General features: G+C 47.5%; 1 protein-coding gene and 1 long non-coding RNA gene across 3 annotated transcripts in view; one reads left to right on the top strand and one right to left on the bottom strand.

Annotated features, from left to right (window-relative positions):
* Positions 1-988: 988 nt before the first annotated feature.
* Mgst3 (microsomal glutathione S-transferase 3) lies at positions 989-22,822 on the bottom strand. 2 transcript variants are annotated; one of them, XM_051147792.1, is made up of 6 exons: positions 22,658-22,822; positions 6,876-6,999; positions 5,580-5,653; positions 4,290-4,347; positions 2,621-2,693; positions 989-1,237 (listed from the first exon to the last, which is right to left on the bottom strand). In XM_051147792.1, the coding sequence occupies exons 2-6, from the start codon at positions 6,990-6,992 to the stop codon at positions 1,101-1,103; spliced, it is 459 nt and encodes a 152-aa protein (XP_051003749.1). In that variant the 5' UTR covers positions 6,993-6,999; positions 22,658-22,822; the 3' UTR covers positions 989-1,100. The 2 variants fall into 2 exon arrangements, with proteins under 2 accessions (XP_051003749.1, XP_051003750.1); XM_051147793.1 differs by having other exon boundaries at positions 22,667-22,818.
* Positions 22,823-23,064: 242 nt separating this feature from the next.
* Positions 23,065-27,297, top strand: part of LOC127190656 (uncharacterized) — a 37,337-nt gene continuing 33,104 nt past the window's right edge. The window contains exons 1-2 of the long non-coding RNA XR_007830794.1: positions 23,065-23,166; positions 25,115-25,155. This is a non-coding gene — a long non-coding RNA (uncharacterized LOC127190656). The remainder of the gene's footprint in view (positions 23,167-25,114; positions 25,156-27,297) is intronic.

Raw genomic sequence — 27,297 nt, forward strand, 5'->3', positions numbered from 1 at the left:
GAGCCACCCTTCGGTGCTTCATCTCAGTATGACGGAAAATGCACGAGTTTTTAGAGTTCTGCCTCTGTTCAAACCCAAGCCCTAATCCTCAGAAGCCAAAGGGCAAGTGAAGTGTGGCTGGCGCAGCCGAAGAACTTGTAGGCTTGTGCTATTTAAACATTACCCACCTAAAAGCCACGCACGGCTAGTGGCCACCCTGTTAGGAAGCAGGGTCCAGACACCCTGCTTGTCCATACTTCACAGCCAACTTTAGGTTTTGGAGAGTGATCTTATTTTGCCAAATTTCTCTAGATGTTGAGCCTTTCCTGTTTGTGCTGCCACTTCTTTTTTTTTTTTTTTGGTTTTTCGAGACAGGGTTTCTCTGTGTAGCCTTGGCCATCCTGGACTCACTTTGTAGACCAGGGTGGCCTCGAACTCACAGCCTCTGCCTCCCGAGTGCTGGGATTAAAGGCGTGCGCCACCACGCCCGGCTCTGTGCTGCCACTTCTAAGCCCGTTTCCTTATCTGTGAAACAGGCTGTCAGCGGTTCTGGCATCACATTCGTCCCTAGTCTCACCATCTGCGTCTACCGCTTAGCTTAAAACTTTAAATAAGTATGTTTATCTGTGTGGGTATACAAACATGTGCAACAGTGCACACACAGAGGTCAGAGGATAACTTGGAGGAGTCAGTTCTAACATGTGGGTCCCAGGGATTAAACTCATCAGGCTTTATGGCAAGCGTCTTTACCCACTAAACCGCCTGACTGGACCCTGGTACTTAACTTTTTGAGCAGTACAGACAATCTTCCATCAAGTCGTGCTACGTCTGAACTAGAGCCGAGACTGAACTTTTTCAGCACTGTGGTATCATGAACTCTTGGCCATCGTCAGACTTTTTCTCAGCTTCACAGAGTATGTGAGGAGGCACACTCACAGCTTTGCTCTTATTTAGTAGAAATGGCCTGATTATTTCAGAAGGAGCCTTAAAAAAAAATGCAGCCAGGAGGTTTAGTTACGAGGCTGATGCCAGATAGGTTTTTTATTATAGTTAAAAAACAGTGGAGCTGGAAATAAAGGTAGTCATTCAAGGTGAACGAGAGTTGGAAGGCTGGCCCTTCCTCAGTGACAGGATTTGGATCCACAGCCCAAGCCAGGTCTAATCCAGCCAAGATGCTGGAAGGCCGAGCACACCGTTGTACCCATCAAGGCAAAGAGGGCGAGAGACCCCACAGCTCCTCGATACCGCTTGGCAGGGTCTGAAAACCAAGAGAGCAGAAATTACTGGAACATCCATAAGCCATTCTGTTCCAGCATCCGAGGTCGTATGTTCAACCATCCATCTTTGGGAGGATGACCAAGTGTAGCCTAGGGCCATTAGTATTTTAGGAGCTGTGTGCAAAGTAATTCTATAATAGTATCGCCTAGACCGTGGAGAGCTCTGTTAAGTAAAGCAGTTTTCTTAGGCCCATTCGGACAGAGCATTTACCTCCAGCACAGCCCTTTCCTCTCTCTTTGCTGGCCATTTATCCCAGCAGTGGCTAGGTTTTGCCAATGTGCCACCTTGGTTTGACTTCTGGTGGCTCTGGGCAGAAGCTTAATATCTGTAAAGCTGGTTCCTCATCTATAAAACAGGCTGTTAGCTGTACATGGAATTGCTGTGAGGGTGCATAGCACACATAAAAGTTCACAGACAAGCAACTGGCACACAGAAAATGCTCAAAGGGCTGTTATTATTCTAAGGACAGTAAGAGTAAAGAGAATAGACTTTTCATCTTAATTATTAAGTCACTTCCTCATTTAAATTTTTATCACATTTTCTGTATATGGGTACTTTGTCTGCATGTGTGTCTGTGCACCACTTCCATGGATTCCATGGATCTAGAGTTGCAGGCCATTGTTAGCTGCCATGTGGGTGCTGGGAATCAAACCTGGATCCTCCAGAAGAGCAGGCAGTCCTCTTAACAGCTGACCATCTCTCCATCCCTACTTCTCCCCACTTTTTTTTGGATTTTTTAAAGACAGGGTTTCTCTGTGTAGCCGTGGCTATTCTAGATTCACTTTGTAGGCCAGGCTGGCCTTGAACTCACAGTGATCCACCTGTCTCTGCCTCCTCGAGTGCTGGGATTACAGGCATGCACCACTGAGCCCGGCTTACTTCTTCCCCACTTTTAAAGCCCTGCTATGAGTTAAAATATAGTAAGTTAATATTTAAAATTTGTCTGGGAGGTGGTGGTGCATGCCTTTACTACTCCCAGCACTCTGGAGGCAGAGGCAGGTGAATCTGAGTTTGAAACCAGTCTGGTCTACAAAACAAGTTCTAGGACAGCCAGAGCTACAGAGAGAAACCCTGTCTCAAACAAAACAAAACAAAACAAAACAAACCAACAACAACAACAAACAAAACCAAGTAAACTTTGCTTTGGGGGCAGGAAAGACAGCTCAGTGGTTAGGAGCATTTGCTGCTTTTGCAGAGGACCAGAATTTAGCTATGAGCACCCATGTCAGGTGGCCCACAACCACTTGTAACTGAAGCTCCTGGGGATCTAACACGCTCTCTGCCCTCTGTGGGCACATAGTATGTTTTTAAAAAAAGACAAATCTAACATGTGTTTCCTTGGCAGATGCCAACATGTACTTACCTCCTGTGTAGTAGCCATACGCATAAAGAACTCGACCAACAATCCAGGCCAGGCCCAGGCCAGAGGCTATGCGCTAAGACAAAAGGACAATTTGGTGTTTGCATTTTAGAAACAGACCTTTATTAATTAATGCCTAGAGCTGACTACACTTGCCCAATTGTAATCTCATGCATTTGGTAACATATTTCTCACAGAATTGGGGGCGGTTATTTGTTTTTGGTCAGGAAAGTCAAGACTGGTGGCAGGTGAGTCCTGGCTTTCCCTATGGGTGGGCTGCTCTGGGGAACTGGGGGAACTGGTGCTGGGGCTCAGGTCAAGGGCAGGCAGGCCTCAGGGCTCCAGGATGAGTAAAAGAGGAAACTGATGTCTGAAGCAAGACCCTGGGTCCCACACTGACTGAACAGCTGCTGGGCTGCACTGTCTGCAGTGACCTCCCCCCTAGAAGTGGCTGGATGCAGTCAGTGCCCACAGCCTGTACACAGTAGAAGCGGGGCTCCATGAGAAAAGGCGAGGAGAATGTACAGGAAACGCCTGAATATGTGCACTCAGAATTAAAAGCCTCCTCAATACCAACACCCAGGACGGGAGAGAGTAAAAGCTTATACAAGCTGAAAGACTCTTTCCTTTGCTTCATCGTCAGTAACCCACCTGGGTCAGCAAGGGTAAGAGGAGACAAGCTCGGGGTAGGGTGAGCAGGGGACCCGCCCCAAGCCCTCTTCCAATGGGGCAGTGCTATGAGTGGTGCTGGCTGCTATGGCAGGGTTTGGCTTGTGTGAGCTGATTCAGGATACGAAGTAACAGCAGGAGGCTGAAGGACTATGGGCGAAGCCCCAGCGACTCTCCGCGGAGGCTGGTGCCCACCAGGCCATTCTTACCACAGCACTAGTCACTTTGCAACAACGGTTCGGTACTGCTTTCAGTTGTACAGATGCCTTCCTGCCCTGTTCACTGTCCGAGCCTTGATGATGAGTAAATGTCTGTTTTAGCTGTCATGCCTTCTCAATGCTCGATGCTCCAAACACCTGCAGCTCCGGCTTCGCCACCTCTTGTGAGTTTGCTTAACTGCTGCTACCTTCCTGGTAAGAGCCCTGAGCCTGAACACACTAGACAAAAATCTCTGAGCTTCACACTCCCTTCCCAGCTCTCTTTGTTTGCTACTGGGCACTCACCACCTTCTAGCAAACCAAATAATTGACCTAGCACGCTTGGCTTATGTCCCCAGTTAGTGGGAGGGTCTATGAATCAGACGTCTGCCTGTCTTGTTTACTGCTGTAACCTTGAGTGTGGGTAGATCTTTTTATGCATGAATGAATGAATGAGAAAAGTAAAAAAAAAAAAAAAAAAAAAAAGTTTCCTGTGGACATGAACCTTTTAGAATTAGATAGACCTGGATTCAAAAGTTCCATTCTTCTGTGGCTCAGCTGACCCCATGAAAATTAAACAGTGTCTAAGAGGCTTTTCCTCAGCGTGGGGGGAAAAAAAAAACCTCAGGTGACATACTGCCTACTTTAAAGCAAACTTTGTAACAAAATCAGTACATTAGAGCCTTTTAAGTATACAGTGCCTTGACACCACGTCTCCTCATTGTGTGTTCATTTCCTCTGCCTTGTGCGGAGGGTAGCTCAGTGAACTACATCTAAACGGATGAACAGCCCCAGAAGAAACTTACCGGGTGGTAAACACCTCCCACTGTGAGGAAAAACAGGAAGGGAGGGTACACTTCCAACCTGGAATGGACAGAAAGCAGCTTTTAAACAAGTATCCTCGTGGATGTCTACCCAGACCTTCAAGAACCCTAAGGGGCTGCCCTTTCATGCTGGCCGCTTAGAAGCCCAAGTGCAAACACTGGAGGGAGAAGACAGGCTCACCGAACCCACAGACTGAAGAGGTCTCCTAGCAGAAGTGCAATCTGAAATGTCTTACAGGCTCAAGTGTTAGGACATCTGTCTCCAATGCGGTGGCACTGCTTTGGGAGGTTGTGGGACCTTCTGGACAGAGGCTTGACTGGCAGGTGTAGGCCACTAAGGGTGACCTCTGAGGGATACAGCCCACTAAGGGTGACCAGCTGCAGGTCTCCGCCATCACCAATGAGAGTCTGGTCATTCTATCTTCCATTTTGGATTGCTTTCTTTGAATTGTGAGTTGATATAAATCCTTCCTCCACTCAGTCCTCTGTCAGCTGATCTGATCACATGATTAAGGTCACGCAATATCATGAAAAGCAGTGAATACAATCAGTTAGATGGGACCTGCAAATGCTGCAGACATTAAAGACATTGTGACGGCTACTGCTAGCTGTCAACGGGACCTAGAGTCAGCTGCGAGACGGGCGTGCCCATGGACGACTATTTTGATTGTGTTAAATGAACTAGAAAGAATTGCCCACTGTGGGTGGCACCATCCCCTGGCTGCGGCCACTTGGCTATCCCCACCATGAGTTCCCCACCACGATGGACCGGCCCTTGGACTGTGACCAGAATAAAACCTTTTCACTCTAAGTTCATTTTATCAGGCTGCACTGGAACTCACTCCGTAGACCAGGATGGCCTTGAACTAATAGAGATCCGCCTGCCTCTGCCTCCTGAATGCTGGGATTAAAGGTGTGCACCACCACAGTCCAGCTCAGAGGTTTTTCCATTCTAAAAATACTTAGTTTTGCTCAGTGTTCAATCTGTTCACACAGTAACTTAAATTTTTTTTTTACTTTTATTTGTAAGACTGAATATATGTGTGTGTACCAATCCCATGGCTCCATATGTAAGTTACACTTGGTTCTCTCCTTCGCCTGGGGGCCCTGGGGATCAAATTTAGATGATCAGATACAGCAAAAAGTGCCTTAATTTTCTAAGCCATCTTGCCTGCCTCCCATACACTAACGTTTCAATGAGGTGCCTGTGATTCCCAGTGAATCCAGAGACTCGGGCCTGAACCGAGGGGCATCTGACACCATGGCACTCACGTGTTCTGGTGGGCTCGCTGAATGCAGTTGAAGATGTGTCCATTCTCAGGATCCGTACTGTACATGACAGGGTACTGTTAAAGCAAAGGCCGAACAGAGCATGAGTGTGGAGAATTAACTGGCACTGCAATGGGAGGCATTCCAAAAGCACCTCTGCTGTAGCCCTGATGGGCGAGGGCCTCACTGCTGCTGCGGTCTTTGTAGTGACAGGGTTTCCGTTCTCAGCAGCAGGTCCGGTGTTTCTAACTGGTGTAAGGTAGTGAGAACCTGTGACTATGTGGTGGCAGCACAAGAGACAGGAGTGGCTTCCTCCTAGCTAGTGTTCCTCACTGACGTCATAAATGAATGGTGGCCTGCAGGTGATTAAAGAGACACCACGGAGAAATGGCTGATTCCCAAGAGCCATCACAGGCCACGTCCCTTTAAGATTCTCAAGAACAGGGAGCAGATAATTGAGCGTTTGAGACTTTTATTGCAAGTGTCCATTAGAACAAAAGGAGAGGCAGTCAGATAGGGACGCTTGAAAAGAACCCCCACTGAGGGAGTTTAATTACAAGATACCAAATGCAAACAGACATCTAAATTGCTCACCAGGGAGAGCGTTAGGAGCTCCCCTTCCAGCTCTGGCAGAACTGAAGGAAGGGTTTAACAGACTGCCTTTCTGCAGCTACCAGCTAAACCCAGGTCTACTTAAGAAAGCTTGATAAAAATCAACTTAACACGTTATTATTGTTTTGTTTCTGGTTTGTTTGTTTTCCGAGACAGGGTTTCTCTGTGTAGCCTTGGCTGTCCTGGACTCACTTTGTACACCAGGCTGGCCTTGAACTCACACCAATCCTCATGCCTCTGCCTCCCGAGTGCTGGGATTACAGGTGTTTTTTTTGAGACAAGGTTTCTCTGTGTAGCCCTAGCTGTCCTGGATTTGATTTGTTAACCCAGGCTGGCTTGGAACTCACAGAGATCTGCCTGTCTCTTCTTCCTCCCTAGTTTTGGGATTAAAGGTGTGCGCCACCATGCCTGGAAAGACATCATTTTTAAAGTGGCAAACTAGGAAGCATACTGTTCCTTCACCCTTTTTAGAAAATAGCACTGTCCCAGGAGGCCCAGTCCAACAAAGCGTAAACTACATCCCAGCGCTCTTTGTGTTTCTGCATCTTAGGAACAAAACTTTATTGGGCACTGCTACCACCTGCCATTAACAACTCAGCCTCCTTCCTGCACCACTGAAAGCAAGCCTTTGGATAAGCCTGTAGCCTCAGGAAGCCCACAAAAGCACCCGCCTGTGATCTCGCTTACCTCCACCTTGTACTTTTTGCGGGCTTTGCCCACGTTGATGGCCAGGTGGAGCACCATCACAAAGCTGGCGGCACCGGTGAGGAGCACAAATCCATATTCCTTAGAGAGGACCGCCATCGTGGCTCTGCGGAAGAAAGCACAGCACACTGGGAAACTAGCCCAACACTGTGGCCATTGTGTGGCGTAAGGCCTCATTACCTGCAAATGCATACAGATCAGAAGGACAGTTGAGGGCTGGTGGATGGCTCAGCAGGTAAACTGCTAGCTACACAAACGTGAGCACCTGAGTCTGGATCCCCGGCACCCTGTGTCCCTGTGCTGGGGCGTGCATGGGAGGAAGACAAGTGGATTCCGGGAGTTCATTGGCTAGCCAGTTTAGTAAAAAGAAAAAAGGTGAGCTTCCGGTTTAGTGACAGAATCTGCCTTAAAAAATAATGTAGAAGAGTGAGAGAGGAAAAAACCCGAAGTGAACCTATGGCCTCCATATGTGTATGTGTAGGTAAGAGCACCTGTAGACACACAAGTGCACACACATGCATATATCACACATACACCATGCATGTATATACCACACACACATGACACAGACACTACGCCTAATTTAAAAAAAGAAAGAAGGTGTTTCTAAGAGGTCATTAGAAACATTACTGTGTATTAAACAACAGAATTAAAAACTACGCCAGTATGTACTATAGTCTCAGGGAAGCATAAATTTGTACATGCGCTTCCTTTCTTCCTTCCCTCACCTTTTTTCCTTCCTCCATCTCTTCCTTTCAGTTTTAAAAACAGATTTTATTCCCTATCTGTCCATTTCTCTCTCTCTCTCTCTCTCTCTCTCTCTCTCCTATCTATCGCTTTTGGGTGTACACACACCCATATGCACATGGAGGGTGGACAACAACCTGCAGCCTGCAGGAGTTTGTTCTCTCTCTCCACCACGTGGGCCCTGAGGGTTGGACTCCAGGCATCAGGCACCTTTACTCTCTGAGCCATCCCATGGGCTCCTTAAGTTCAGTTTTGGAGATAAAGTCTCTCGGTGTAGCCCACATTAGCCTGTTATTCAACATATAACCCAGACTGGCCTCAGGCTCACAGCAACCATCCTGCCTCGGCCTCCCAAGTATTGAGATGACAGGTGTGTGCTGCTAAACTAGATGAATATTCCCTCTGATTCAACATTCATTTACAGATTTTACCGCTATCACCGAAGTAGTCATCAAAGAATGTCATGGCCACTATACTTTGCATTGGGAAGTATTTAACGTGACATACTTTAATGAAGTGGCATTTACAACAATGGCTTCTGCAGAGGGCTACTGTGAGGTCAGGACCTTGTGACTGCCCTCCACCCTGATCCTGCTCACATGCTGGCACAGTTTTAGAAACCAGAATGGAGAAGCCCTGCTTGTGTGCTGTGACATCAAGGCACGGCCCCCCCCCCCCCCCCCCCCCCCCCCCCCCCCCCCCCCCCCCCCCCCCCCCCCCCCCCCCCCCCCCCCCCCCCCCCCCCCCCCCCCCCCCCCCCCCCCGAGCCCATGGCGAGGACAAGACAAGACTCCAATGGTGTGGCAGGCTCCTGGGAACCCAGGCTGCCCATCAAGTCATCACCTCAACGTGAGCCCCTCAAAGGGTTCTGACACTGGAATGCATAAAACATTTGTACTACAAGCCGAGCAAATGTTAACTACAGGTTGAGGTCACAGCTATACAGTTTTAAGATATAATTCTTTTAATATTTATGACCACGAGGGGGCTTTCATAATGAAACTGCTTCGAGAAAAAGCTAATCCTGGCTCATCTTGAGGGGTTTGGGCATTCAAGCTCTTGTCTCAAGGGAAAGATTTAGACTGGGCCTCAGAGAAAACAAAACCTAGCTGGTGGAAGAAGCCCTAAGCATCTCACAGCTCTCTGGGCTACCCACTGACCTCTGTGAGCTAAAGGGTTCAGAGCATGCTGGGCGAAAGAGCAGCTGCAACACGTCAGAATATGCTGAAGTGACTTACACCCACATGCAAAGCTGTCTCAAGCCAGGAGCTCCTGTGTGACCTCTTACTGGCTGTGAAAGTACATGCTGTGGTAGGCAAATGCTTCTTAAGGGGATGAGGCAGGAGGATCATAAGTTCAAGGCCAATCTGTGTTACATCTTTAAGGGCTGGGGAGAGGGGTTGGCTGGTAAGATGCTTGCTGAGCAACCACGAGGGCCCGAGGTCAGTCCCTAACACCCAAGTAAAAAAGGCAGGCAAGATGTCACAGGCTTGTGATCCTACTGCTGTGGGGACAAAGGGAGAGACCAGGAGCTGGTGGGACAGCCACTGTAGCCAAACAAAACAAACCCCCAAACCAACTAACCAACGAACAAACAGCCAAGGTGGGTTCCTCCTGAGGAACAACAACCCAAGTTCTCTTTTGGCTTCCACATGCATTTGTCTGTAAACACACCCACCCCACACATCCACACACCCACCAACACCAATAAAATCCGTCTCTGATGAGTGCTAGCTTTCATCTCCCCAGAAGCCAGTTCAGGCTGTTGCCCTGCTGCAGAATGTTTCTAGCCATCCTTAAAATCAAAAGCCATGATTCCAGTACCTCTACTGTCAGAGGAATACCCAGAGCTTATGTGCCACACGCAGAGTGTAGAGCAGGAAGTGTTAGGGGTGGGAGTCAACTCGAGATTCATGCGGCACAGCACACAGCAATCCTCACCAGCTTTCCCCTCTATGATCTTCGCCCTGCCCTGCTCACTTGCCCTTCAGAGAGGCCAAACACACTCTGGGCCAGGCTGTCTTTATGATTCAGCACAAGGCGCCTCCAGCTCAGCAGATCCACCTGCTCAGCTTCAGAGACAAGGGGGCCTGGATACTCTCCAAGTCTCTTCTCCTTCCTTCTCTTGCCAAGCTATAAAGTCAACACACGTTAGAAGTTACGGTACTAATTATATAGCAAAAATACAGTGTGAATTCTGAACACCTCCTTAAAAATAAAAAGTGATCGTGCCTACTTGCCATCCTTGGGGTCAAACCACTGGGGCCAAACAGGTCTATGTCTGTGTCTATGTCTATGTCTATATGTCTATATGCCTATGTCTATATGCCTATATGCCTATATGTCTATATGCCTATGTCTATATGCCTATATGCCTATGTCTATATGCCTATATGTCTATATGCCTATGTCTATATGTCTGTCTATATGTCTATGTGTCTATGTCTACACGTCTAAGTCTGTATGTCTATGTCTATATGTCTATGTGTCTATATCTAAGTCTATGGGGTAGGACTTGGGTTGGGCCAGGCATTGGTGGGACATTCCCTCAATCTCTGCTCTATCTGTTCTATCTTTATCCCTGCATGCCTTATGAGCAGGTTATGCTTTAGATAGAAGTTTTTGTGGGTGGGTTGGTGTACCCCTCCCTCCACCAGGAGTCTTGTCTAGTTAGAGGGTGTCCTCATCAGTCTCCAAGGCTCCTGCTACTAGGAGTCTCAGCTAGAGTCCCCTCATATCCTCCAAGTCCTACCCCATGGAAAAGAGTGAAACCCTGATGCTATTAGCGATACTCGGCTATGCTTGCAGACTATCAGAGCTGTCCTCTGAGAGGCTCTACCCAGCAGTGGTTTGAAACAGATGCTGAGACTCACAGCTAAACATTGGGTGAAGCACAGGGAGCCTAATGGAAACATGGGGTGGGGGGTGGGGGAAAGGACCTAGAGGTGACAGGAGCTCCACAAGAAGACCAACGGAGCCAACTAACCAGGGCCCAGAGGGGCCTGTGGAGTCTGAAGCACCAACCAAGGACCATGCATGGACTGGACCTAGCTTCTCTAGAAGGGGAGCGGGGCTGCCTCTGATATGGACTCTGTTGCTTGCTTTTTGATCACTTCCCCCTGAAGGGACTGCCTTGCCAGGCCACAGGGGAAGAAGACAAATTAAGCACTGTTATGACTTGATAAGCTAGGGTGGGTGGGTGGGTGATATAGGGGAGGGGATGGGGGAGGGGGGTGGAACTGGGAGGAGAGGAGGGAGGGGGCTACAACCGGGATGTAAACTGAATAAATACATTAATTTAAAAAGAAGGACAGAAAACATAGCTGCCTCTAAGGCTGTCCGAGCTACCCTTGTAAGGACAAGGGAATGAAATGTATCTGCTCCAGGTTGGTTTGCAAGCGCAGAGGCTCAAGTGGACAAGGGCAGATGTTAGGGCGGGATCGGGTTTTCACTCTAGCTAGGCAAAACACCAGAATAGGGTTTAGCTGCTGACTCCTGTTTTTCTGATTGTCTGAGAGCAGTCAGGTGACAAGACAAGAGAGGTGCTCTTTGGGTGGCTGTCTACTGCAGCTAAGAACCATGCCCAAAGCAACTGTTCTGTCATCTGCAACTAGAAACTAATGTTCTGTCATCTGCAACTAGAAACTAATGCTCCCCTGTCATGAAGGTGATGGTGACAAGTATGAACCTGGGTGGGGGCAAGCAAAAGCCAGGATGGAGAGACGCTGGTGACACTGAGGACACAGGACTTGGATGGCTCAAGGCTGGATCTGACCCAAAAGCCTCTTTCCTGTACTCCAGCTTTCATGGCTCCAGAAAATACTATTCAAGCTGCCAAGGGCAGGAAGCAATCAAACAGCCCTACCCACTTGCAGTGCCTATGAAGCCCATCAGTAACCAGCCTGGCAAGATGTGCATAAGGGTGCGGTCAGCATGACTCACAGCTTGGTGGCAATCAACAGCTATCTAATTGGACTTAAGGCCCATTCAACAGAAGCAAATCATGCCTGGTGATAGAAACCCAGCCAACCACCCAGAGCCAGTGAGATCACCTTGAAAAATAGCCCACTACTGGCACTTTGCTAGACCAACGTAATTCTTTATGCACACTAACTCTTACTTTCATACCCACGTAAGTGTAGCCACCACCCCTCATCAATGACCCTGCTCTTTACAGAAAATGGGGACCATTGCAGGAAACCACAGCAGAGATTGTGTGTGTGTGTGGGGGGGAGGAGTCCAGCCCCAACTGATACATTTATATCACAGCTCCTTGAACCTACGGCTCTGGGAACATCATGGAAAAGGGGGCAGAAACATTGCAGGAGCTGGAACACCAGGAATTCTGCTGTGAAACAGCCCCTCCTGGAAATGGCTGCAATGGCAGTGCCAGTGGACATGTTTTAATGGAAGGGGGAGATTTCACAGGGTCCCACCTCTAGGCAAAGGACTTCAGGCCACTAATGACTGCTGGGAGATGGACAATTAGCCTCTCCCAGGGATGAGCCTCCTTACTGGTGGTTGACTGCAAAGTAGCCAGCTCTAAAACCTTATATACACAATAAAAATGGACTCAGCAGATTGTGTGTGTGTGTGTGTGTGCATGTGTATTTGTGCATACACATATGTATAGAACACTAATAAAGCTAAAGAGACTATAAAGCTTGAGGGAAGGAGAGTAGCTAAGAGGGGCTAGAGAGAGAGGAAAGAGGGGGTTGAGGGATGATATAATTCTATTTCAATGAGAGAGAGAGAGAGAGAGAGAGAGAGAGAGAGAGAGAGAGACAGACAGACACACACACATTGGTGAAATGGCTCAGTTGGAAAAGGCAAAATATTAACTGAAAGGTGGAGAAGGGGTATCTGATATTAGCCTGGGTGCAGAGACCATGTGATCCTCTACAGTGGAGAGCCCTCTTCTCCTACAGGGGCTCTTCTGCAGGGGCTTTGGACACTTGTGCATGGATGCAGGGGCAAAGCCTGGAATGCTGCCCTCCCAAAGGATGGAAGAGCCCTTATGATACCTCCATATACAGCTTCCCAGTAAGGAGTCCTACATCATATGCCTGGCCTGCACTTGGAGAAGGTAATGAGACCAGCCACTGATCTCTGAGTGAGTGAGTGGCTTGGCATTCCTCGTGGTAAGGACTAGTCATATGCACCAGGTGTTTGCAGAGCACATGGTAAGAGCAGCAACTTCCAGTGACTTTCAGAATGCCCTCCTCTTACACACACACACACACACACACACACACACACACACACACACACACACGACATTGTTCATCATTATGTATAAGACATTCACCTCAGCTATGTGCGTCTGCGTTTCTTCCCTCCAAAGAATCTGCTGAAACCATGGAAGAAACAGGATTTTCGAGTTACATAAGAGAACCTAGAACACAGAGGTCTGCATCATAGTTGCTAAAAACTTAGATCCAAGGAGTAAAAAAATGTTTAAACCTTACCCTTTCAGGATAGGATTGGCTTAATTCAGTCAAGGTTCAAAATACTTTATCATTGGCTAACTTGTTATTTTCTCAGACTCTAGGGGAAAGGGATGGGTGTTCTCAGCCCTTAGTGGGTGGCCTCTAGGTCAGGGTACACCAAGGAGAAGGCAGCTCAGCTCAGAACCCACACCCAGGCAGCCTTGGCCACACCTTGCCTTGTTACCAATCAAGAGCCAGCAGATAGCTTCCTGGGCCAGGCCCGAGGAGCCGATAACTGATAGAGGAGCCCCATGTGGTGTGAGCATGTGGCCTGCACACATCTTGCCGATTACATACCTGCTGCTCTTTCATGGACCCACCAAGATAAGGTTTTTAAATGTGATGACTTTTTCCTGGACTTGGTCTTCACTGTCTGGATACAGAAGCTCTGCAGTGAATGCTTGTATTCCTGTTTCCCACAGACCAGCTGGCTACTGTAACATGTACCCAAACACAGAGAATATAAGATACAAGCCTCCCATTTGCCTGTTTTTAATAGTCAAGTGCACAACCACAGAAACTCAGATCTCAGATGGGTGTTGCTGTGGTTCTTAAGATGTGCGGGCACCCCCCATCCGTGAGAGTTTCTGACTCAGCAGGGCTCCTGGAGGGGGAGGCCTGTGAATGCAACTTTCAAAAGTTCCCAGGCATGCTGACCACCGCCCAGAGAGCACATTCTAAAAACTGTTGTTGAGGCTGGAAAGATGGCTCAGTGGTTAATAGCAGGGGTTGCTTTTTTAGAGGACCTGGGTTCAATTCCCTGCACACATGGCAACTCACAACTGTCTTTAACTCCAGTTCCAGGGGATTCAGTGCCTTCTCCTTGGCTCCCACAGGCCCCAGGCACCCACACGGTATCCAGACATACATGCAGGTGAAATATCCATCCACATGAAAATTTCAAACACTTGTTTTAGGAAAAAAGGAAATTTGTAGGAGGTGGTGGTTGTATCCGAGTCACACACAGAAGCGCGCCCCTGCCTTGCTGAGCCTATGAAAAGCTTTCTACTGGATGGATGCTCTTGGAAGCATCTCTCCAATCGGATGATGGCTACAGGGAGAGCTGAGGCTAATCCTTTCAGTTATCCTGGAGCCTGAACACCACAGAACCAATTCCGTCTTTTCAGGTTTAACATTTAGCTCAACATGAACTAAACAAGTGGGCAAGAGGGTCCTCCACCCACGACCCAACCAAACCTAGTGAGCCTGACCTGTGACAGCCTCTGTCACGGTCACCAGACCTGACTTTTCACCAGCCGAAGGAGTTGGAGTTTAAGGGCTTTACACGCTGCGCGAGTGATGGTCACTGTGTAAAACCTCAAATTCTAAATGAGCAGTATTATGAGGTAAGTGAAAGACGTAGTTTAGAAGCTTAGTAGGATCTCCAATAAACTCTCATGGGAAAAAATGGCAAAATGAGAAATTATTTCCACCAATACATGTTGACTATCTAACCACAGGACTGAGTGCATGCCAGGCAGAGACTTTGCATAAGCTAACCTTGTTCAGCCCCATGACAATCCTATGGACAGTGGCTGTAACTGCCATTCTCACTTTACGCAGGAGGAAAATAAGGCAATTTGCCTAAGCCTCCATCAGTGGCGAATGCAGGTCTGGGATCTGAGTGCCGGCAGACTGACACCAGTGTCTCCACTATTTGTTGCTAAATCGGCCTGCAGGGGGCTTGAGCCTTGTAAGTTACAAGCAGCAATAAGGAAAAATCCTTGGCAGAATTTATGCCCTGGGCAGTTCAGAGTTCAGCCACATCCTGCTTCTGTTCCAGGAGCAAAGGGAAAAGCACAGCAGCCTGGGGGGGGGGGGGGGCGGAAGAGCTTCCGTTTCACTGTACATTTTTATGGCCCTCGGGATCTGACCTTACACGTACTTGGGACTGAGCGTATGCTCAGTCTTTAGAATATTTTACATCCAGGGTCAGATCTGCTATTGAGAAAGCGAGTCACTGCTTCCTTTTCAATGGGGATGGTTATTTTCTTCTCGATGAACGGCCCTAGATAGAACTAATACAATGTTCACCAGAACAGGCAAAAGTAGACATGCTTGTCTTGTTCTCCATGTAGGAGGGAGCACTTAGTTCTTTACCATTGCATATGACGTTACAGGAGGTTTCCATTCACACCTCTGTTGAGGATGTGTTACAAATCTACTTTGTATGTTATGTTTGATATGTTCAAAACACAGCAACACTTCTATCTATAACTTTTACATTTTGATAAAACATCTTCTAGTCTCCTCCCCCAAAAGCCCCAGGCCATGGTGGGTTCCCCAAAAGCCCCAGGCCATGGTGGGTTTCCAGGAGAACCAAGACATAACTGATAACCAAGCGCTTGAGGGCTACAGGGATGGGGGTGGAACAGCACTCAAAACAATGGCTGTGCAGTGTAGCTAGTTAGCAGACACCAGGGGACTGTAGGTATGTCACAGACCCCATCCACAGCCTCAGTGTAAGAGCCATAAAATCTAGGCTTAACATGTGGCATTGTTGGTTTTACCTCGAGGATACACGCCATTTCAGGATGTGAGGCAGTGGCATGGGGGTTTAGGCTCTTTGGCTTAGGTGCTCTCTTTTAGGAATTCTGCCCAGCATTAATCAATCCTGTCTCTAATTCCTGCCTTCGCCATTGCTGGCCTTATCTCACTAGAGCATAGTTCCTTCAGTTACAGGAAGGGTTCTGGGCAAGCCTACATGCAATCGAACAGTTCTGGTGTAACATTCTCTTCCACTGTGTACCCAAGTCCTCTTGGCTGCCCAGTGAAACTCCCCAGGGCACAGGCAGCATTGCATAAGTAGATCAAAAGACAGGGTTTATGATTTAGGCACTTGCCCCAAATAAATAGTTTATCATTCCTGAGTCACCAAGTTACACAGTACTTTAGGTTTTCCTACATGACAGATTCCTCTTTGACCTTAAGTAAACAGCACTCAGATTAGACAACAGCAACTTCTGCTTCAGTTTGTGATATCAATCTTTTTGCAAAGTTTTAGCTGGTGTCTTATGTTAATACAACCAGGAAAGTGACCACGACAAAGCATTCTTAGCTCAGGGAAGCCACCATTCCCTGAAGTCTCATAGCATCCCTTAGCAACTCTTACTTGACTGGCTGTGTCATCGTTGTGGTTATTTTATATGGCAAACCCCAACAATTTAATTAGAGCGACAAAGGGATGGTCATTTAAAGGGTTGGCTTGATCATATAAAATCGATGTCTCTTAAAGTGCCACATTCCGGATGGCTCGGCTGACTGAGGTAGGGCTGAAGCCCACTTTACCTACTTAAAGCTCCCTCAACAGCTATCTGGCTTCCAGTTGGTCTTTGGATGTTTCCACAAAGGAACCAGCCTTTCAGTGGTCCCCTGATGGGAGTTTGCCCCAGTGAGATAAGGTTAGCAGTGGCAGAAGCAGGAGCCAGAGACAGGATTGATCACCACTCGAGTGCAAAAAATGTGATGCTGCCAGAAGAACCTGCCAGCAGACTTCCCAGAGGAGAGTACTTCTGCCTGATTCTTCCAAGCCCATGGGAAGCTTGCTGGAGAAGTGCAGGAAGTGACAGGGAAGTGGCACTGAGGTAACTCCATCTCCAGGAATGAAGAGACAGTGAGAGTCACAAGATTTCTCTGTGCTCCTCCTCTGTCTCCATGGTGAGAATCCCAGTCCACTTCCGCAACAAACACATCAGCCTTGTCACACCTTCAAAGAAGCACCGCTGGCATTCTCCTGCCTCTGCCTCCCGAGTGCTGGGACTACAAGTGCATACTTAGGTGCCACTAACTTAAAGGCATTTAAGAAAAGGAGTAAGAACCCAGGTGCTGAACCTCTGTATTTCCCCCAGTGGCAAACAGGAAGCTGGCTTAACAAAGAGAGCCTGATGCATCGAACAGGTTTGTTAATTCAAGGCCAGATGCAGAGGGCAGGACATGGTGGGTCTGTCTCAGGACCTCATGGTCTTCAATCCCACATCAATGCACTGACAGCATAGCTACACATTAGTCATGCTGGGATGATGGAACACTTGCCCCCCTTTAATCCAAACCCATCCAGCTCTATAGTTAGTTAAACAGCCACAGCTCAGGTGATGCTTGGACTCAAACACTGGCAAATTGTTCCCCACTGAAAACAATTGTTAAGTTCATTACTGGGCTGGTAGGGGGTGGGGGAGGGAAGGACCAGAAGAAGCTGCAAGCCAGATGAATGGCTCTCGGTGATGTGGCACAAGCTTGCACCATTGGGCCAGTGGAGGCCAAGGCAGAAAACTACTTGTCTTTTATTTATTCTTCACTTTGACTTCTATGTGGCAAGATGCTAAACACACATACTTGAATGACAATGAGACTCTTCAAGAAGAAATGGCAACTCTGTACCTGGGGATTCAAGAGCACTGGTAGAATAAATTCCAGGTGTCCCTGGAGGTATGGTGCCAGGCTTCTTCTCTTTTCTTTTTCATTTGGGTTTTCCGAGGCAGTGTGTCTCTGTGTAGCCTTGGCTGTCCTAGACTCACTTCGTAGACCAGGCCGGCCTTGAACTCACAGCGATCTGCCTGCCTCTGCCTCCCGAGCGCTGGCATTAAAGGCGTGTGCCACCATGCTCGGCTGATGTTAGGTCTCTTAAAGAGACTCCCCATGCTTAAAGTTCTATGGGCCAGGGTACCCTGACACCTGACTTAGAATCCCTGGGCCATACTAGATAGCCTCGAGCTGAGCCTCCCAGGACATGGGACTCCAGACACATCTCATGTCACATTTCTAATGGTTTGAAGGCAACAACCTTAGATAGGAAAGGAGACATATCATGGATACCAAAAAAAAAAAAAAAAAAAAACTCATCAGATGGAGCCACTTGGACAAATTCAGTTCAGGAAAAGGATTTTACCAGAGGACGATTGCCTCCAGTCCCATACTTATCACTCTCCCAGGGCGATGCTTTTCCTTCTTCATTTTGTTATCAAGGCCATACCACACCCCAGGTGCAGAGCTGTAACAGATACCAAGACTGAGAAGGAAGTTCTGAACCTCCAGAATGCAGTCAGGCTGTGAGGGTAGAGCACACACATGGAGGAGGAAGAAAGACTGGAATGGAAGCCACGAAGGTTATCACAGTAATGTGTGACTGAGAACACAGGTAAGAACACAGCAAGTGTGTGTGTGTCAGTGGTTAAGAATACCGAGTGCTCTTCTAGAGGACCCAGGTTCAATTCCCAGTACCCACATGGCAGCTCACAACTGCCTGTGACTCCAGTTCCAATGCCTCTGACACCCCTACACATGCAGGAAAAGCACCAGTGCACATAAAAATAAAAATAAAAATAATATATGTATATAAAAAACAAAACCAAAAACAAAAACCCCAAAAAATCCAGCAAATGTAAATAGGTCAATGTTTAAATGGCAAAGAGGCCAGTGTGACTAAAGGGTTTCAGAGATCAGAGGAAGAGTGAGGAAGACCTATTGTTTGTAGTGCTTATTAAGCCCCATTCTAAGCAAGTCAATATGAATTCATTTAAATCCCCCAGCACTTCTGTCATGTATTCCTACCTATACACGCCAGGTGAGGGAATTAAGCATCAGAGAGATTTAAAAATGTCCTTCAAATCACACAGCCACCACCGAGCAAAGCCTAGATCCCCACATTCTCAGGCAGTATGTGCCCCCAGACTCTACACTTTTGGCCTCGGCCATGCTGCCTCTGAACCAAGCTGAAGAGCAAGTTTGCCAACCTTTGACCCTCTCCTGAGCATAAAACGTATTAACAAGAAGGCAGAGCTAGTAATTAGTTCTGAGCCTGTGCCTGATTACAGACTGTGATGTTTTTAATTGGAAAAAGGGGGGGGGGGGAGCAATCTTGGGAAAGACCCAGAGAAGACCATTTTCATGAGCAGCATGGGGAAAGATGAACACCTCCTCCAGGCTCCTGGCATGCAGCTTGGCAGGGCAGCAGTGATGCTGGCTCCTTACTTCGCCATGATTCCCACAAACCTATACTTCGCCATGATTCCCACAAACCTATCCATGAACTGACATTACACATTACGCAGGGACAACGAAGCTATGACTCCCAGATGAGGAAAAAGTCTTGAATGAGTCACACTAATCTTACTTGGATTTTCCACCATAAGGAACAGAGACAGCTTAGGAGTTATAATTCTTAACAGATGCTAAATCCTTGGGAAGATACCAGTGACGAAGTGAAGAAGCCACCTAGGCTGCTGGCATAACCCTTCCATGCCTTTTGGGACTTAGAAGCAGGCTTTGGCATGGCTGTTTGCATTGTTTCTATCTTTAAGAAAACCTTCCATTCTTTATTTTATTTTTAGTATTTATGCATATACGTTTGTGTCTGAAATGGCCAGAAATGTAAATGTATGACTGTATACTGTGTGTGTGTGTGTGTGTGTGTGTGTGTGTATACGCACACACGGATGCTAGAAGAAGGTGTCAGATCTCCTGGAGCTAGAGTTACAAGTGGTTGTAAGCCAGTGACATGTGTACTGGGATAGAACTCGGTCCTCTGGATGAGCAGCAAGTAACTGCAGAGCCATAGCCTCAGCATCCATTTGCATTTCTTAAGCTGGACAAATGCAAAAAGGAGAAAACCCAGGCTTATGGTCTCAGTATGTGGGGCACCAAGTCAGGTGGATTGAGAATCAGAGGCAAGGCTGGGCTTGTGAAGACACTGTTTCAAAAGAAAAAAAAAAAAGTGGGCAATGGCACCCAAGTACTGGAATTCACATTCCTGCTGAGGAGCAGATCAAATCTAGAAAGATCCCAAAGGGTAACAAGTGGACCTATGACATTCTCAATGCATTTGTGAAACAATGTGATTTTCCCACTTCAGTTGCTGCATTTCTCTCCAGATAGGCAAGAGGACTGACTCTGAGTTTATCTTACACAGTGATAAGCTGACAATAATAGCAAGGTTTTGTTATTCCAGAAAACAGTATATTCTGGAGCAGGATCAATAAACTCAGCAGCAAGAGAGGGGGAGATGGCTCAGTCAGCAAAAGTGCTTGCCATGCAAGCCTGGGCAGCTGCCTTCAGATCCCTGCACCCATGTTAAAAAACAAGGTGGAGAATGATTAAGGATGACACCCACGATTGACCTCAGGTCTTCATATGGATGTATATGCACATGTACTTGTGCGCGCACGCACACACACACACACAAAGACACACAGCCTTCAGTTGCAGAAGTAACAGCAGCATATTCTAAAGAGATTATTTTTAAACATAGGGAATGATTAAGTCATAGGTTTAGATTTTTAAAAAAAATTTTTAATAATTTATTTCTAGTGCATTGGTGTTTTGACTGCATGTATGTCTATGTAAAGATGTTATATCTTGGAGTTACAGACAGTTGTGAGCTGCCATGTGGGTGCTGGGAACTGAACCCTGGTCCTCTGGAAGAGCAGTTAGTGCTCTTAACCACTGAGCCATCTCTCCAGCCCCCAGATTTTTTAAATTTTTAAAAATTTAAAATTTAAATCATAGGTTTAAAATCAGTTAAATGTTCAGTTGGTGTTAAATTATTTTTGACAGGTACATTTGACATCCACTCACTCCTAACTTTGGATAAACAAATCTCTGCCTCTCTCTTTCTCTCGTGTGTGTGTGTGTGTGTGTGTGTGTGTGTGTGTGTGTGTGTGTGTGTGTGTGTGTGTGTGTGTGTGTTTCCTTCTGTCCTCTTATGAGGGAGTTCACTTTCAGATTGTTTCCCCTAGAAGGCTATGCCAGCAGCAGGGAATCTAAGTAAGGGGAAGTCTGCCCTGGTCCTTTAAAAGGTCTCAATAAATGGCCCAGGCTGACCTTGAATCACCATTCTCCTGCCTCCATCTCTCTCTAGTGCTAGGATTCCAGTTGCAAGCCTCTGTATTTTGTTCTTCGTCTAAGGAAGCCCCAGGAGTGTCGTTTCTATGGCTAGCCACAGTATCACTGTCACTTTATATATAGCAACATTGGTTGAAGAAAAAAAAAAGAATCACTTGACAAAGTTTTCTATTTCGGTAACATTGTGTCAGGAAGGAGCAGAGCAGAATGTACTTCCCAGGGTGAGAGCACTTGTTTGGATTTCAGATGTTAGTTTCATTTAACTCCTTAGATAAATTTAGCTCCCATGAGAAGAAACAATCTGGATCCCCTGACTCAGAGACAATATACTCTCATACTGACACACGGAAATAAAACACGCCTGTAATCCCGACCAATAACCTTGGGTGCTTCCCTGAATCGGCAGTATGTAGGTGCCCCACAGATTTCCTCAGGGAAGCCTTGGCTGCTGCTCCTTGCGGCAGACTCTGCAAGGCCACACCTAAGCCCGCAGCATGGAGAGATGGCTTCTCTCTGGGGCCCACCCTCTTTGCCTAGATAAGGGATTCAAGTCCCACTCCGCAGCGTTCCTTCCTACCCATCCGTCCATCTGCCTTTGCTTTCCCCCTCCTTCCTTTTCCACACACACTTGTATCCTAGGCTACTTGTAGATTGGTACCCCCAGCCCCCGCAAAGAATTAGCAGAAGCCATAACCTAGGGGAACAACTTAGAGTTCACTTAGTCCCTTCACCACCCGGCAGCTGTGGTTCTGGGTCTCCCTGTAGGAACACAAGGTAAGAAGGAACACTTGCAGACATGCAAGGAAGAGATGAATAAAGACACCGCCCCGTCCCTCCCCGCCCCCCAAGAAGTCTCTTGTTATTAGGGCATAAGTAGGAAAATCACCCCCCCCCATTAGGTTTCAATGCAAACATTTCAACAAGGCGGAAAGGAAAACAAACACAATTCCCTCTGAGACCCTCTTGAAGGATCCTAGCAACAACACAGCCACAGCAGGAGCCGCGCTTGCACACCACTTATGAAACCTGTGCTAGATCGTGTCCGCGTGGCCAGTTCCCACTGCAGAGCTTGGGTCTTCCTTCTCGCACTACAGCTGCAGTAGGGGTAAGGTCAAGTGGTCTCCGAAAGGCCGAAAGAGGGAGCCCCAAGTCTTTACACAGCTGGAGTAAAGCGGGAGAAGGAGGGGGTGGTGGTGGCGGGAGCGGGGCGGGGGAGTTAGGAACTGAGGATGAGCTGACCTTGACAATCTCCCTGAGTTGGAGATAGCGGGTAGGGATCTCACTAGAAGCTCCAAAGCCGCAGGTGGATCTCTGTGAGTTCGAGGCCAGCCTGGTCTTACAAAGCGATCTAGGGCAGCCAAGGGTACACACAGAGAAACCCTGTTTCGAAAAATCAATTTTAAAAAAAGCAAGCAAGAAAGAAAGAAAGAAAGAAAAAGAAGAAGAAGAAAGAAGAAGAAGAAAAAGAAGAAAAAGAAGAAGAAGAAGCAGCAGCTCCAAAGCCAGTAGATTCAGGGCAGGCACAGGGCAGAGTGGATAGAAATGCAGAGCTCAAATTGATCTATAAGGAAGGGAGGTTGGAGAGAGACCTTATTCCATTCCAAGTGGCTGAGATATAGGCTGTGCGTGTGTAGGCCTTCAGATGCCCCAGCCCAGCTAAAGCTCCTGCAGCTCTCAGGTGCCAGCACTTACCTGACTCACCTTCGTGCGCCTGGTGCAGACCCGAGCTGCGCAGAAATGCCAGGGTGCGGCTCCCAGCGGTCCCGCAGGATCCGCCCCACTCCGCCCCGGGCAGCGCGCGGCCACGCCCCCGGGCGGAGCTCGGGCAGCAGGGACCGCCTCTAGCTTTGGCCGTTCTCACTGTCTCTGAAGCGAGATTGCATTTTCTCCATATTCCCGATAGTCTGCAAGTTTACCTTTCCGGCTCCCCAATCTACGTATTTGCTTTCTTCCCCCAAGTATCTTTTCGTAACCACAGTCCTAAATTAGTCCTGGCAGTTCACAGGGCTTGGTTGCGCATTAGCAATTCGTCCCCAGCAGGCCGCCGTAAGTCATCTTGTTGCGTCTGCGCAGAAAACAGGGAGTTTTAGTGGGGCTAACGGGGTGGGGGAAGGTGTGTGTTTCACCTTCGAACTGTCCTGGGGAGGGGCGTTTGAGAATCTGGGAGTTCCCTTCGCACCTACTACAGCCCTGCTTACATGGTGAGCCGCACCCCTTCTTGCTCGCGCCCCGGCAGGCAGGCTACTGTGGTCTAGTTCGCTGTGGTGTTTCTCCCTGGACCCCACAGACTTAACAAAGAGCACAAGAGCTCCCTCTTGTGCCACCTTGCGGCGACCTCCAGGAGAGCCTTGGGTAGAACCTACTGGTCAGAAGTAGACCTTGGTTGCTATTTTCTGCTTTAAACTGAGAGTAGACCGGGCGGCGTGGTGGCGCATGCCTTTAATCCCAGCACTCAGAGGCAGGAGGCTCGCTGTGAGTTCGAGGCCATCCTGGTCTACAAAGCGAGTCTAGGACGCCAAGGCTACACAAAGAAACTCTGTCTCAGAAAACAAAAAAAAAAAAAAACAAAAAAAACAAACAAAAACAAACAACAAAAAAAAACACACAACAACAACAACAAAAAACTGAGAGCTGAAAGGACACCGAAGTTACCTTACTTTTTTCTCCTCCTCGTCCCCCTCCTCCTCCTCTCCCCCTGCTTCTCCTTCTCCCCTCCTCCTACAAATCCAGGTTCCTCAAATACCATGTTTCAAGTGGTATTTCATGAGCTTCTAGTAGCAGAATGAAAGTCACAGATCAAGTCCCCTTTCAAATACATTGGGGGGAACATCAGGTATGCACATTATAGCAAAGCCTGGGGTAGGCCTCTGATATATCTAATGATATTCTTAGTCTTGAGTTTGTAGATACTGGTGGCTCATTTGTACTGTCTGAAAGGATTTGACTGGTAGGTATAAGGATAGCAGTTCCAATACATAAATAAGGGTGAAACTAGCTCGAAGTGATTTGCTCAGAATCCGAAGGTTCCCATCCCTCCACAGTCACTGAGGTTTTAATCAGTCAGCCTTGTAAAATACTCAACACAGCTTACATTTCCTTCCTTTCTTCCTCCTGCTTCCTTCCTCACAGTCCAGGCTAGCCTCAAACTCATGTGGCTGTGTAACCCAGGCTGGTCTTGAACTCCTGATTCTCCTGCCTCTACCTCTCAACTGTTGGCATTATAGGTGTGCGTCAGCATGCCCGGCCTCGACTAGTATCTTCTTCTTTGGGAGAATTTGCATTTCTGAGAAAGAGTGCTTGGGAATGTAATGACTCCAAGTCAGCAAAGACTAGAATCAAAAAGGGGCCTAGGCTGGCTTTTCATTTTTACTGGCTTGTCATGCCCACATATCCAGAAGTACTGTGAGTGCCCCTAAGATCTTTACTATTGTTCTTTCATCGGTTTTTAAATTGTTCTCATGCTTTTGTTTTTTTTTCAAACTACAAGAAAGGTTTCCACTTCAAGTTTCCTGGAATATTGGGTTTAAAGGACTTGTTTTAACTGATCATTGAGGAAAGAAACAGGAAATGCCATTTCTACATTATTGAGGGGGCTTGTTCTCTGGCTTCTGGTCTGTATGAGAAAAGGGCCTAGGTAGTAGCAGGGATGGCCAGAAAGCCAGCATAATTCTGGCTGCTTCTTTCACAGACATTCCTGTTTGACCTTAAACAAGAATTGATCATGTAGGATCTTCTTTTTAAAAAACCTTACAAGGTTTTATTCCAATACCTGGGAGACAGAGGCAGGCGGATCTCTGAGTTTGAAGCCAGCCTGGTCTGCCTAGGGAATTCAGAACAGACAGGGCTATATAGTGAGTACCTGTCTCAAAAAGTTCATGTGGCCAACCCTAATTAGACTCATTGATTCTGTCTCTCTGTCTCTGTCTCTGCCTCTGTCTCTGTGTCTGTGTCTCTGTCTGTGTCTCCATCTGTCTGTCTGTCTGTCCTTCTCCCTCCCTCCCCCCTCTCCCTCCCCCTCACCCCTCTCTCCTCTTTCTCACACACACATACAACCACCTGACTAGAAACCAAAACTACCCAACCAAACAACAATAAAGCCATCAACCAAGTCAACCAAAAGCTTACCAAAGCAATATTTGTCTTTTGTAGAAGCCTTCGGAAATACAGGAGAAAACCCCCAAATTACACAGGTCAGTATGCACACTCGGGGTGGTGTAATGGTGTGGCTACTGTTTTGTTTGTTTTGTCTGTTTTATACGTTGTAACCCATTCCCCCTTCGTTGCCTGCAGCTCATCCTTCACATGACTTGGTGATGATGGTTAGGCCACTTTATGCAGATCCTTTGCTGGAGGTAGCTTGTTTTGAGTCTCTCTATCACAGTGTACAACTTTCTAAGTCCGTATGTGTGCTTGTGATGGTTTGACTAAGTTCCTTTAAAGAGGAATGTCTGGGTCAGAGAGTACATCCTTTTTCAAATCCCCCAATACCTATACCAGCAGGCGTCCTGGAACAGAGTGAGCACTTTCTACAATACTGGCTATTAAATGTAATTCCACTTTTTTCTTTTTCCTTTTTCTTTTCGAGACGGGGTGAGACGGGGTTTCTTTATGTAGCCTTGGCTGTCCTAAACTCACTTTGTAGACCAGGCTGGCCTTGAATTCATGGTTCAATCCACCTGCCTCTGCCTCTCTGAGTTCTGAGATTAAAGTTGTGTGCCACCATGGCTAGCTACTTCCTTCTATTTCTAAATTGCAATAAGACTCATCCCAAGGCTATTGGGAAGATCAAATGGAATGCTGCAAAGAGCCCTGTGTGCTTTCTCCTCAGGTTAATATATTTGGAGGCCCCAGGAAAACAACAGGAATTTGATGAGCAGCACTTGGCTCAGAAGTCACTGTGCCCCTGTTCACTCACCATTAATTCCTTCTCCACTTACAATCTGGCCTTTGCTTCCTAGCCTCTTTTCACCATTTGCCTTTTAAACTCCCCACAGCATCTCAAAGCCTAGCTTTTTCCTGAGTCTTTGCTGGCTGTGCTTCATCACTCTTATCCTCAGGATTCTCCAGAGCACTTCTCTCCCTCTCTGTCTCTGTCTGTCTGTCTCTGTCTCTCTGTCTCCGTCTCCCTCTCCTTCCCTCTCTCTCTTTCTCTATCTCTCCCTCTCTTTCTCTCTCTCTCTCTCCCACACACACACCCCTCTCTCTCTCCTTTGTATTCCCCTTTTCTGAGTTCCTTCATTGACTCTCCCTTAATGACTCATCTGCTCCATTGACTGTTCTGGTTTTGCTGTAGTCAGTGGAGGTAGGACGTAGTAGTGGTGAAGTTACGGGCTTGGTTCTCCTTCTCCTTGGTGGCAGTGTGAGCATGTGTTTTTGGCCCTGACAGGTGGTTGCTCCTAGGAGTCTGACCATTAAAGGAATGAAGTGACCTGGTTGGTTTTATTATCAACTTGACACAATCTAGAGGGAACTTCAACTGAAGGAAGAGCTGCCCTGTTCAAATGAGTCTCAGCCAAATCTGTCTGTGAGAGAGACTGTCTTGATTGACTATTGATGTGGGAGGGCCCAGCCCACTGTTCCCAGGCTTACTCCGTATAATGTAGCCAAACATGAGCCAGTGAGTTCCTCAATGGTGTCTGCTTCGCTCCCTGCTCCAATTTCTTCAGTGATGGACTATGTCGTAAAAACTTTGGTCATGGTGTTTACTGTAGCAATAGAAAAGGAAACCAGCACTGTAGGAACCAGGCCCGACTGGCCTGCCTGCCTGTCTTGCTGTTTCATGTCCTGTTTCTAGCAGCTTCTGTGTCTGTGTTCATGTTGGTTAGCTAGTCATGTTTACTGCTCAGAGAACGCACCCCTCCCCTCCTTGGGACTTTTCCTCCTGTGCGCAATCACCTCTTGAGGGATTTCACCCGTGAGTGGCATGCCTGTTCTGCTGTCTATAAGAAGGCTCTTTGAACACTGAATAAAGGTTGAAGCTGCTGCCGCTGCTGCTGCTTTCTTAGCATGAAGGACCCGCTGTGTTATTGTGTGTGTATGTGTGTGTGAGTTAAATCCGCAGTCCTTCGCCTTTGACTCAGTACTGCGGTGGCGCGGGCGCCACACAGCACAAAGAGCACTGTACAGACATTTGGAAGGCTTATTCACTGTGATGGAAGAACCAGGTGGTTTTAAGTCTTTCCTGACCACCCTCCCTCCCTCCCTTGCTTCCACCCTCTCTTCTTCCCTTTGTTGCTTCCTTTCTTTTTGTTTTTTCAAGACAGAGTTTCTCTGTGTAGCCCTGGCTGTCCTGGAACTGGTTCTGTAGAACAGGGTGGCCTCAGCCTCACAGA

The sequence above is a fragment of the Acomys russatus genome, chromosome 6 (assembly GCF_903995435.1).
Source record: "Acomys russatus chromosome 6, mAcoRus1.1, whole genome shotgun sequence".
Taxonomy (NCBI): domain Eukaryota; kingdom Metazoa; phylum Chordata; class Mammalia; order Rodentia; family Muridae; genus Acomys; species Acomys russatus.